Genomic DNA, 13,935 nt, shown 5'->3' on the forward strand with positions numbered 1-13,935 from the left:
TCCCATATTTTCCTGAATCCACATTTCACAAACTCATATGCTAAGCATGTCTGTTTTCCAGAAGTAAGTCCGCAAACTACTTATATGCTCCTAATAACATGTGATGTGGGAAGAAATAGCTGTATTATTTAGAATAAGAGGTTCAGTAGAAGATGTTAATAAAATAAGGGTAGGAAAAGAGAAGTCTGCATAGAAAGTAGGGCAAGGGTTTCCCTGCTGTACCTTTTTAATGAAGTTTCATCCATTTCATGGCTCCTGGCCCCATTCTTCAACACTTTCACAAAAAATGTCACATTCTTTATGGGGGGGAAGTGTGGAATGTGCCTTAACCGCATCTAGCACACCATTTTACAGTTCAAGTTCAATTAATTAAGGCTTTATTCTTCATGCATCACTGACCCTCTTTCACTTACATACCTATGGCGTAGCTCGAAGGGGGCAAGTCAAGAAGCCAGTAAATAAATATATATAAAAAAGAAAAGGGCACATTCTTGGTGTTCTCTTTCATTAAACACTTTTGCAGGAGATGCTAATATGCCTCCGAAGAGATTATATCTGATATGGTTTTGCAAATTAGAATAGTGCTTTATTGTATTTGAGGGGGTGGGGGTGGGGGTTGAATAGCTTTAATTAAAATAAAGAAAGGGCAACCTCCTTTATGCATGATGGAATAACAGATGCATTATACTAATGATGGAAGGAAAACAAGGATAGAGTGAAGAAAATGGGAGTACAAACTCTGTATCACAGATGCGCGAAAGAGTTGATAATAGGATTTGTGTTTAAACGTGTCATTTAAATAAATAATTGACAATATTGGCATATGACCATAACGTGCAAAATCTTTAAAAATAGAACTCTCTTTTAGAATAAAAAGGGAAATTATTCTTTGGTCATATAAAATAAAATAATAAAATAAAATAAGAATTATTTTTGGTCATCCCCAAAATATACTACATATTAAGAAAATGGAACCCTTCTTAAATGAGAACAAAACTGCATGGGCAAACTTGGCTAAATGCTCATCCATGTATCTTGCTTGCTGTGGCCAATGATGACAAATTACCATGAAGAAATGTCTTTAAAAATGAATACTGATTCAGTCTTTTCATTAGCCTGCTGATCAGGTAGCCTGAAGTCCACTCTAGGTGTTCAGGTGTGAAAGGAATGTTTTCCCTCTTATTCTGTCACAAAAGTTCCTAAGTGGACAGTCTAGGGTGCATGAGGTGGACCCTTGGGATGACATAGTCAGAGGTGGTGATCTGCTTAGCTCCAGTTGGCCCAGCAGGTCTTCTATGGGACCCTCCCTCTCCTGTCTGGGTGCTGGACTCTCCGTGGACATTTGTGCTGTGGCTTCCAAACAGACCGAAGGCCTCTCTCTTGCACTATTTTCTCGTTTTAGTGGTTGGGGTTGGGTTCAGATAGGAATATTGATCTCATATGAGACCAAATGCAGCTCTTCCAGGAAGTGGATATTCCTATTAGTACACAGAAGTTGCAATTTACTGAATTCAAGTATTTACTAGACTTGGAGGCTCAGTCATCAGTGTGTTGTATTCCCTCCGTAGATGATGCTGGATGGGATGGGGAAGGACAGCAGGTATTCCACGATTACTCTACTGAAACCTGTATTCATTCAAGTATGAGCAATGGTAATAGTGACCAACCCTGTTGTTAAGACATGATGAAGATACCTTGTGGGCCCAGTGCTTTTCACACTGACATACTTTCCTCCTTCCTCAAGAACAGGACAAAAGCACATTACAGTGAGTGTTATGAATCTTCCATGTCTCTGCTTCTATGGATATAAAGTTCAGCAAACCTAAGATAAGACTCAAACTATTTTATTTAGATTAATGATTTCATAAAGCAGGCCTACTGTATGTGTTGGGTGTTCCTTTTGATAGGCCATGCAGATATCTGGAGGCCCAAAGGCAGGACAGGTGAGCAACATAGCTCTCCATCTCCATCTGCAGTGTCCATCCATATAAAAGTTTGATTGACTTGACGACAGCAAGTCAGTGTGGTTTCTATCAAGGGAAATGGATGGGAAGATGGCATAAACTTAATAATATTTTTATAAATGTTTTATAAATTATGAATTTATAAAGTACATTCATGAAATCAGAGTGCTGCAATGGATCAAATATTGGATGCCTATGTCCACTCACCCTTAGAGAGGGACACCTTGAGCAAATCATAATTTCTTGTCAGTTCATCATTTCTTAGCATATACAAGTTGCTGTACTGTTATCATGAGTAAAATAACCTGATATAAGCTTCCTTAGATTGTCTAGATAGAGAGTAGGATATAATTGTGTTAAAAATGAGATCAGCACAGCATTAAAACATTAGGTTATCTATATGCATGAATATTGAGCATTTTATCTTGGCTCCAGTGTGAAATTAATTAAGGAATTTTATCTTATAGTATTGGAGGATATCTTAGTGCATTTTTTTAATGGGGACTTTGCTTTTGAGCTACAAACACTGCTAACCCAAGAGACATTGCATGTTAGAAAAGACTTTCAAAATTTGCAAATTTCAAATGATTGTAAACCACTTTAGGATTTATTTTTAATATGAAGTGATACGTACATACTTTTAACAAGTAAATACATCAAGTGGGACTTTGGGGAGGGGGGTGGATGGGATAAGTTATTGTATGAATCTCACCCATTTCTTTTTTAAAAGCAGTTGTATGGATTCCAGATATAGTACTTGATTCTACTGCTTGTGAAAAATATTAAGTCAATTAAATTATCCATACTTTACAAAAGATGAATGATGTGAATTACATAACATCCCCCCCACCCCAGATACATTTTGATTTAACAAAATCTCTTCTTTCTTCTGTGGCTGCTATATCACTCTTATTTCTGTCTAAGAGCCATATGAATATCTTGGAGGCCTTCTGCAACACTTTTTAGGTCCTCATGTCTCAAAACCAGTTTGAAGGCGATCCATATTTGTATTTTCTTCCTTCAGCCATGAGCCAAATCTCAACATCACTCTGACCTACCACTGATCCAAGAGAAGTAAAAATACCCTCATCTCCCTTTTCCATGCCTCAAAAGAGAAGAAAATAAATTGCTACTGATTCATCCCCCCACTGTATGCATCTGTCTGGCCATTTGCAAAAAACAGATAATAAATAAAGAATCCAAACAGTTGCTACAGAGGAGCTTCCTCTAAGCTTCCTGGCCACCATTCCCCTTTAAAAACCAAGAAATAATAGTTATTGAGAGATCCCAATGGAGAACTAGCTGTCTACAAGCACCGCAGTACAGTAAAAAATAGACTAGCGCGACTCCAATTTCAGAGAAAGGGGTGCAGAACCAGAAAAAAAAAGTGAGCTCTTAAACAGAATGAACATTAATGGAGGTCACACAGCGAACCACTCCAAAGACTCTGGAAGGATGTAGTTATTTTTTTGTGGCCTACCCTTTCTTTCTACTTAAAAAGATACATGTATAGTATTCATATCTGTTTGTAGGAACCTACGTGCTGTACCAGCTAAAAGCAATTCCTTTCTGTACTCTCACTGTAGCATTAAAAAGCAACTTTCAGTATCATTTTAGAGGGGCATTTCTAATATTAGATGCATCCTGTTTTGTAAGCATATGTTTTTGTGTGGTACAAAGCAGAAGCACCACGCAGAGACAAAATTGGCCCAAACCACGCAGACATATAATTACTTGTCTTCTCTAACAAGTCCTTTAGAATGAAAGCGATTAGTACAGAAAAAGGAAACACAATTCATTTTAGTGCTTTGCTCCTATATAATTTCCAGACGTGCCCCAAAATGACTGAGCTGATTTAATCTATTAATTTTACAATTCCTGGGCTAAGTACATTTCTTGGTCTGAAGTAATCCACTTCTTGCTGTGTTTTCCCCTTTTCCTCCACCTTGGGGGGTGGGGAGCGAAAGAAAAACAGATTACTGTAAATGTTGGCAGGGAATTCAGTTTGCATCATTTTGTTAGAAGTCACGTGAGTGAGATTCCTTCCTGTTTATAATAGATTGAAAATGCTTTCCAGATGTTTTTAATTACTCTTTTAAAGCAAGCTGATCCCTCAGGAAACTTCCTTTAACTTTTTTCAATAGTAATTAAAAAAAAAAAAACACCAATAAATTAACATACTGTAGCTAACTTATCAAACGGTCCAGTTGTGCTATATGCATTTCCTGACACAAGATGGTCAGGCATTTGCCAAGACAACTAGACTGCTCACAGACAAAACGAGCTGAAGGAAAATGTACTTTCGGTTCCTGTTTCCAACCCAGATCATCAGCAGTCCCAACCCCCGGCTCCCTGCTATTGGTCTCGGCAGTGTATACTACTTACATAAACCTAAACACCTCTCTCAACTGTATTATTAAAGTTGAAAGCAGCAGCAAGTTGACAGTGTGCTTTCTAAAGTTTGGAGACAGGATATGAAAGAGAAAAAGAGATGGCGTTGCGCTGGGGCTTCGTAGGGTTGATGCTGTGCAGTGCAAAGAGTTTCCTGTGCACAGTTGTTGAACTCGTGCCAGGCTTGCTCTGCTAAATGCTGAAAGGACATCTGATGATTTCCCAAGGCCATACATGCCGAGACAAGACTGTGAGCGTAATAAAGACATTTACCAGGCAGTGAAGGAACTTGGCAATGGACAATGCATATGAATCTTTAAAAATGTACTCTGACTCAACCCCTTTAATCAACATAGGTAAGTATCTCTTCTTTGTAATCAAGTCAGAAACAGGCTTATGACAAACTGCCTCCGTCCTACGCCTGTATGTATTTGGGGAGAGGAGAGGAAGATGGGACGAAAGGGAGCTGATGGTTGTGTGCGTGGGGTTTCTTACAGTATATTCCTCCCAATCACCCACAGGCACACATACAGGCATACACTGCTTTTGGATACTGTTAGCAAAACCTGGCTTGAACAGCATAGGTTCGCTCTGAAGTAAGTCCCATTCAGAGAAGTCCATCTCTCATTGCAGAGCCTAAGGCACAAATACGAGATGAAACTGATCTTTATAGGCTCGTTCTTAGGAAGATTAAAAAGGAAAGAAAGAAAAGAAAAGCCTTTGGAAATTTGTTGCCTTGTTTCCAAATTGTGTTTTGGAGGAGGCCTCAGAGCGACTGTTCTGAAAGACTTCCTGACCACTTTTGGCTTTCCCATACAAGCATCTCTATGAGGAACTATCACATATAGTCTAGAGGGCACATTAAATTCCTATAGAGTAATCAAAGCACGGTGTGAAACTGCAAGCGTGCTTCACAATATTTCCCAGAAATCTCAAAGCTGTTAAATTGGCCTTCCCAAATGTGCTGTCCTCCAGATATGTTTTGATTATAGCTCCAAAATTTTCAGCCATTTCATATCTAGAATCCAAACACATTTGAGGACACTGGGTTAGGGAACGGTTTTATGGATACCTTGCTTAATGACAAAAATAGGGACTGGAAAATTTGTTGTTAAGCAGGGTTGTTGTTAAGCGAGTCGTGCCTGATTTTATGACCTTTTTTGCAGTGGTCATTAAGCGAATCACACAGTCGTTAAGCAAATCACACAGTTCCCCATTGATTTTGCTTGCTGGAAGCTGGCTGGAAAGGTCACAAATAGCGATCACATGATCCTGGGATGCTGCAACCATTGTAAGTGTGAGCTGGTTGCCAAGTGCCTGGATCACAATCACGTGACCACAGGGGTGCTGTGACAGTTGTAAGTGCGAGGACCAGTTGTAAGTCTCTCTGTTCAGCACCACTGTAACTTCAAACAGTCTCTAAACAAATGGTTGTTAAGTGAGGACTACCCGTAGTTCATAGCAGACCCATAGGAATTTTATAGCAGATGTACAAGAGTTGAACTCTTGAAAACTAAAGATCAGGTGAAGTGTTTTTCATTTGGTATTTCCTAAAATGAGTTATAGTTTAGTAAGCTGGACCCTTCTGATCTTGACATGACTATTTTTTGTTCTAGGTACTGAACCTAGTCTGATGAATCTAGTTCATGTAGTTTAATCCTTTGCTAGTCTGATGAATCTAGTTCATGTAGCTTAATCCCTTGCTCAGGGCAGAAATCCCAATTAAAGCATCCCCAGCTTTTATATAGTAGGGTTTTGCGCTGCATGTAAAGAATTATATTTAACTTCCCAAACATGGAACGGTGGTGTAGGGGCTGAAGCTTATGATTCTTAGGCCAAACAGAACCATTTTCTGCACTGATGTCCCCAACTCTGAAGGCTGAGAAAAGAACACCCAAAATATCAAGCACTTGATTCCTGAGTTATGGAAGAGGCAAATCTTCTGGATATATATGACTTCTTTCTTGTCTGCAGTAAAGCAATTTATTTAGCTTATTTAGCCATGCTGAGCCTGATTACCTTGGCTGTTTTTGATTGCCACTGCTTTGTAAAAAGGAACAATTATACCATGTGCCATAACCCCTCTGATATCTTCATGGAAGGGCAGGACTTCCTACTTCTGGCATAGATATTAAAGGTTAATACTCCTTGGACTGGAATATGCGGAAAAAAATATTTCTGCTCACAGGTTGGACCTGCAACACCAATCAATATGATTATGGTATAAAAATCTGCAAGATGGGAAAACTGAATTTTTGAAAATTGCATACCTGGCACAATCATTTTCTACTGGGGCAGAGCCACTGGGGCATCCAATCCATAGTACTGAATGCAAAACTTCTCAATTACACATATTTTCTGCTATTAGCTAGGGAGCTGTTAAGTGTGAGATGAATGACTAGGCTGTGATAGATGCTGTAGAACAGGCCCGGTGTAAATAATATGATTATAACCTGTTTTCGATAATGAGTTACAATTACATAGGTTTAAAAAAAAATAAAGCAAATCCAAATGTTAATAATTATTCATTAATAAGTAAACTGGGGGGGGGGGCAATATTTGGGCTTTGTTTTCATTATATTGTGTCCCTACAGTTTTAATCAAACCCAGACTTCAGAATCCAGGCTAAAAGTTAGAAAAATTGGTTTAAAAAAAAAAACTATTTTTTTAAAAAATTCCTTGACTTAGCATACAAACCTCAACAATTTGTTAAGCTCACTTTGGTTCAGATAAATATTTGAGGCACAAAAGAGATCTGACCGATGAGCATGTTCACTTATTTATATGTTTGCTTTTTTGCTGTTGTTAAAAAATTTGATATCCTTGGGTTTTTACAACACGGTAACGACTAAACAACAACAACAACAAGCCATTTATGGTAAAATGATAATCCTATGATCCATTAAAATTTAAAAATAACATTTAACCATTATGCAAACTTATAGCCCCACCAAATTTCTAGTGATCTGAGAACAGGGGAATCTGTGGGAGGCAGTGGTCAAAAAGGTCACGATGGAGGTTGTGACTGTGTGATTGAAGCCCCACCTCTTTTCTGTGTGTGTCGCATGTGTGAGTCAGATAAAAAGAGGTGGGCCTTCATCCATGTGGTAGTAGCCATCCTCTTGACGGTCCTGGTGGGGAGCTTAAGCCATCTTTTTCTGGATAGAGAAAGACCCCATGAAATAGATTTGTGAACCTCTCCCACAAAACCATTTCATAACTAGATGCCATAGAGACACCATCAGCTTGGCATATACGTATGCCTGTACTATCCTGACATGCACCTCTACTCCATGTGCTTCAAAAAAACTACTCTGCCCATTTCCAATTTGTTACTTATCTATTGCTTTTACTACTATTGTATGTTGGCCATGGTGAAGGTTCCCCTCTCGCACATACATTTTTCTTTACGTCTTCTGCTTCCCTTGGATTGGAAATACTGGAAGTTTTAACTTCCCCCAGGGTAAATGATTGTGTTAGATGCCCTTGGAAAAATAGTATTTTCAGCATTCCAGTCACCAATGAGGGGGAAGGAGGACCTATGTGACTGCAAGGAAGAAGAGGGGCCCAAAATCACCTCAGCAAGTATACAGAAAAGAAAAGTCAAGGGAACTGCAGCAGAATAGCTATTAGGTGAAGGTGTCGAAGGCATGGGAGGGATCTCAGTGGATAACAGTTGCATTTCACATTTGCAAGGAAAATGTTTGCTACTACATTGTATTTCCTCAGGCCTTATGGCAGGATGTTAATGGAGACATTTTGCATTTGGTTTGTTTGATTTAGGAGTTTTTACCTGGCATCTTTATTTTTATGTTTTTATTGCTTTTCTATGATTTCTATGAATGGTTTCTATGCTTGTGAGGTGCCCAGAGCTGATTGCAGGATGGGACACCATGCATGTTTGCATAATAAATTAAAAATACATAATCCCACCCTTTTTTTCATATGGGAAAAATCGTACATCTCTTGTTCAGACATAAAGTTTCTGGATAGTATATTGATGGTTATAAGATGAATATGGAAGCCTTGATATCTTAATTCTCAAGGAAGTTGCTTCTTGAGAAGCTAATATATCTGAACAGGGAAGGTAAAACTGGTATTAGGCACAGGTTGTTTTGGAACCACTCACCTTGTCAAGCACTCAGACAATGGGCAACTCTCTGAAACCCGCCCAGGGTTATGGTATATGAGATGGGTGGCTATACAGTATTTTGTTGTTTAGTCGTTAAGTCGTGTCCGACTCTTCGTGACCCCATGAACCATATTGTGCCAGGCCTTCCTGTCCTTCACTGCCTCCCTGAGTTTGCTCAGTTTCATGCTCATTGCTTCAGTGATGCTATCTAACCATCTCATCCTCTGCCGTCCTCTTCTCCTTTTGCCTTCAATCTTTCTCAGCATCAGGGTCTTCTCCAAAGAGATCTCTCTTCGCATTAGGTGACCAAAGTATCTGAGCTTGAGCTTCATTATCGATCCTTCCAATGAGCAATCAGGGTTGATTTCCTTTAAGATTGACTGGTTTGACCTCCTAGCAGTCCAGGGGACTCTCAAGAATCTTCTCCAGCACCACAGATACAGTATAAGTCTTTTAAATAAAATAAAATAAAATAAAATATGTGAGCCATTGGTTACACCATTAAAAATAGTGGTTTTGTTTCATACCACAACATGTCTCTTTCATATATACAACCATGTGTGTCCAGTTGTGAGTGTGTGTATGAAGAAGAATTTATTTTTATATGCATACAAGTACATATATAGGATCTGTAGCAACTACTTCTAGTTCCCAAAAATGAATAAGTTCTAGAGGTCAGCCCAGCAAATTAGGGATGCCAGAGAGTGAGAAAGAAAATCTTGCATACAGCTGTGGAATTTAACAATTACAGGGATAGTCTTGTCACACAACAAGAGAAACAACAACCCAAAATAGACTTTATTTTTTAAAACATGAGGACTGAATTGCTACCCAAAATCGACAAAAGCTGATTATGCAAGATGTCAGTTTCACCTGCATTTTAATATGTCTATAGATTGTTATTAATAAAACCATGAATTAGATTTTAGGACAATGTTATATATTGCAGAATATGTTGAGAGGCTATCCTTCAGTTATATGTGTTTGGCCATAATACATTATTTGAGATTAATTCCACGCATGGCAAAATGAGAAATTAACAGCATGGTGTCATTTAGAGATAACTTAAGCAAGCAAAATAATTGGTCCAGATATTATGGGTAGGCATCATGATATCCTAATTGGCAACTACTATACTGGAGATGTGGTACTGCTACTTCAGAGAAGACCAAGATTTATAGCCCTGAAACGCTGGTTAGAATACTTTGATTTGTATTGTGCAAAGCATCTGCCAATTCATTTCCTCTTTTGTGAGTTCATTTCCCATTTTATTTTACTTTGCATGCATACTTTTTGCTGAATTCATGCTATATGTAATGGAGATTGTGGCATTTTTAAGTAAATTAATTCCGGCAAGAGCCCACGCTTAATGCCAAAGTGCTTGCTTTGCATGTTGAAACCCCATTTTTGTTTATGGTGTCATGGACAGAGAAATCTTTGTCTGAGTACTTGGAGGCCCACTAACAATCAAATTAGGCACTACAGAGCTAGGAGGCAGTTGTCCTGCATAATGGCTTTCATAAAATATTTTTCTGAAACATTTCTAAGGTTCTTCCTCCTCAGCCATCTTGAAAAAAAGGCCATTTCAATGGATTCTCCATACCCATATTCTCAATCTTGGTGTATGAGAGATATTCTCCATCTTGGTATGTGAGAAACACACCAGTTCATCTCCATAATGTTTTAGACTAATACTATGTCTGGTCATTCTGGATGATGCAAACCAGTGTCCAAGCTGCACTGGACTCTTGCTTTTACTGTCAGTTGCAGCAGTGAGAAAGCAAAGAATAAGACAAGAACTTTTAGGATGAAATAAAGAAGCTGTTTTATTATCACTGCTAATAATGGCACTCATCCCAAGAACTTGTTGGAGAATTTCTTTTTTCCCATCAGAAATTCTGTGAGATGATCCTCACAATTCCCCTGTCCATAAATAAAGTGGAGAATCTCATCAGGCCCTTTGCTTGCATGCACACAACTCAGCACAATGAAGGCAATGGCTGCTGCTTCTCTATGACTTTCTCTTCATGTATAATTATTCTGTAATTATACAGTTATAGATTCAAGCTAGTGTACAGTCAGAATGTCTGAGTGTATCTCTGTCAGTGACCCCGTGTGCAAGAGAGAAAGAAAAATTGCTAGGGAGCCATTGCTATGCTTAAAGCATAACAGGTCTTTTTTGTATGTCTATGGAGCCTTAAGTTAACTTGGAGAGATCTTGCTATTTATTATGTTACCAGATCTGTTATATCATAATCAGAAGGAAAAGGAACCTCTTCTATTTAAAGAGATATTGAGGCTCAGTGCATTGGAGTAGTGCATGTTTTTGCTAGAAATTCAGTTCCTAAACCAGAAGGGTCTTTGGATGTACCTTGTACCCTGTATTAAGTAAGGAGCAAACTGGCATAGCTAATGTAGTGCTTACTGTGTTCCTGGTAAGTTACCATCTTCAGCTATCTAGCCATAATATTTTGCGCTAGCTGAAACTTTTGAGTCAGCTTCAAGGGTAGCTTCACAAACTAGCCATTGTGGTAAACTCATCCTGAGACAGTAATCCAGTCCTGAATGTACCACTGCATGGATCATCATGGTCAAGTTATTCCTATCCAGGAATGGTTGCTGCTAGCACCTAATCCAAAGCTGGAAAAAAGGCATTCCTTACCACAACAGCCAGTTGTGTCTCTGTTGGTAGAGATGCTTTTAGGAGAAGCTCCAGATCACATACCTGATCCATTAGGGAGGGTGCGACCGTATCTACATCAGCGTTGTCCAAACTTGGCCACTTTAAGATGAGTGGACTTCAACTCCCAGAATTCCCTAGCCAGCATGGCTGGCTGGGGAATTCTGGAAGTTGAAGTCCACTCATCTTAAAGTGGTCAAGTTTGGACAACGCTGATCTACATAGACCAGGTGATCTCCCTAATTCTTGAACTTTATTCACAGTGCTTCTGTCTTGATAGGATCTTGGGTTTCTCTGGTTACCATCTTCCTCATTATAGTCAAACGTATTTTATTTCTATTTTAAAAATAATATTTTTTTCTGCATTTGTGTCTTCTTTGTCTCTCTTTTTTTGGATGTCATCTTTGAATCGTATTCTCCTTAAACTAAAATGGGGATGAAGGACATTGTTACCCTTGACTTTACTTGCAGCTGCTTCAGGCTTAGCCTTACTATGAAGTAGAATAAGGTATCAGTCCCAGGTAATGGATACTCTAGAGTCGCAGGAAAGAATGCTGTAGCCACCTCCCATTCTTACATGCCAGCATAGTGAAAAAGTGACAGTGGGATGATAGGAGAGAATTGGATGTACAACATTACATCCCTCTAAGTTGGCTGCTTCCTTTAGGTGTGCTAAATATCCAAATATCATTGACTGACACCAGAACCTGGAATTTGGGAAGCATCATCTCAACCTTTGCTTCAGGCAACAAAATGAAGAATGCCTGAAATAAAAAGGAATGCCTGAAGTAAAAAGGAATAATTGCTGAATCTGTGAAAATGCTGGCCTTCTCAAGTATTTTCTTGAATGAGATAGCTTCAGGCAGCACCCGTAACAGGCACCTTTCCAGATGTCCTGGATTACAGCTCCCAGTATCCCCAACCATCACTACTGGAAATAGCTGCCTTAAGGCTAAACTGTGAAAGAAGACAGGTTTCCCCCCACTTCCAGTATGAAGATTCTGGAATGAGAATTCTGTGGGAAGAATTCTGAATTAATTGACAGTCCTTCTGCAGTGTTACCTCAGGCTTACTGGATTGTCCTCGGATATGAATCGTTTAAAAGATTAGGAGTTTCATACTGGATTGTAGGTGGGAAAATCTCATTTGCTAAAGGCACCTGATGATGAGAAAAGTGCTGCCATCACTTTTCCTTGTAATTGTGGAAGATTAAATTCACCCTCCCTGAGCAAATGAATGCTATAAATGTCATGAGAAAAGGGATGTGATGATGTTTTCAAGCATTATTTGGATATTCATCACAGGTGAAGGCAATGAATACTAAAATAATGAAGCAGAAGCAATAAATAATTCTCCGAGTGGCCACTGGTAACACTTTCTACTCCTTGAGGAGTGTGTGACATTGTATGTTGCAGACTGTATACTCACACTGCACAGGGATAACAATTGCACAGTGTATGAGGCGGTGTAAAATCTGTTGGCAGGGATGAATAATGCCCCCCACCCCCCAATACACACATCACAAATCACAGTGCCCCTGAGAATATGGCCAGGGAGGAATTTGTGGAATACTTACTAGTTAACTCATCCAACAATGAATATTTATTTGTGCATTAATTTATTTTATTAACATTTCACAAGCTATACAGTATAGTTTTTTACTGATCACTCTTTGTTCAGAGTTTACAAGCCATGACTTGATGGGAAGTGTAGCTATGCCTATTTCTACCCTGTGCTGATTTTACTCTGCAATCAATTAGAAAAAAAAATTGGAGCATGTTTTATTAATTTCTGTTTGAGATAACAATTCTAACCCTGCAGTGCATCTCCCCGTTTTATCAATATAGAAATGGAGAAAGAGACAAGGAAATGGAAGATCAGTTTGTAACCTTTGTTTCTGATCTATGAAATCCATCAGTCTAAAGTTAAAATATTATAGAAACTCCTCTCTAACTGTATTCATTAGGTGCTTGTTGCAACCAAAACTTGGGCTACAACAGAGATACACCTAGCCGAAAAATTCCAACACCAATAACAATTCAGAGATACTAGAGAACAAGTCAGCATCTCACTTAAAGGCAGAGGCCAGCTGTGCATCTTAGAGCATGGAAATACAACTGCTGAAGTAGTCTTTTATATCAAGGTACCTCCCAGAATACCTCATTCAGGTGTACTGCAGTCAGATTTAGCCAGCCATAAGAAGAGTGTTGGCTTCAGTAACAGCAAGCTGCACCCCAGTGGGAGTGATGATATCTGACTCCTGCTTCGGCAGTTGCTTTCAGAGTGGAGAATTGAACAAGTCAATTAGATAGAGAACCAGAATTGGATTCCATTTGGATTGCGATGGGGGAAAGGACCTCTCTTTTTTTCCAATTACTGTAGATCCCTGAGGTGTTTTCTAGTAGCCAGAATTGGCCGTGCCATTGAAGCCATTGTCCTGTGATTAAGAACATATATATGGAATGCATCTTATGCCAGCTGGAGAACACAATACTCGAGCAATGGACTCAATAAAGCTTCATATTACATAGGAACTAACAAGCTGGACACAGTGTATTTTGGCAGCTTTTTGTGAATTAAGCTGATGAACGTAATCCACCTGGACACTGGATGGCTGTGGTATATTTCTCCTCCCATAAACATCATTGTAGTAGCTGCAGTAAGGATTGCAACTCTTCCTTCGCATTCTGGAAGAGAAGTAATTAGAGCAAATAACTGTATTCAGATCCATATTCAAGCTATCAGAATTCTGCCAATAATTTATATGG

At 38.9% G+C, this 13,935-nt stretch overlaps 1 protein-coding gene across 2 annotated transcripts in view; it reads left to right on the forward strand.

The window, feature by feature from the left end:
- Positions 1-4,314: 4,314 nt before the first annotated feature.
- Positions 4,315-13,935, forward strand: part of LOC148214158 (uncharacterized) — a 316,019-nt gene continuing 306,398 nt past the window's right edge. For both annotated transcript variants that reach the window (XM_088153832.1, XM_088153833.1), the window contains exon 1: positions 4,315-4,711. In XM_088153832.1, coding sequence (XP_088009958.1) covers positions 4,651-4,711 — 61 coding nt within the window. In that variant the 5' untranslated portion in view covers positions 4,315-4,650. The remainder of the gene's footprint in view (positions 4,712-13,935) is intronic.

This window comes from Python bivittatus, unplaced genomic scaffold (genome assembly GCF_059951505.1).
Source record: "Python bivittatus isolate LINGU-HERP-01145 unplaced genomic scaffold, Pbiv_v1 ctg000700_np1212, whole genome shotgun sequence".
Taxonomy (NCBI): Eukaryota; Metazoa; Chordata; class Lepidosauria; order Squamata; family Pythonidae; genus Python; species Python bivittatus.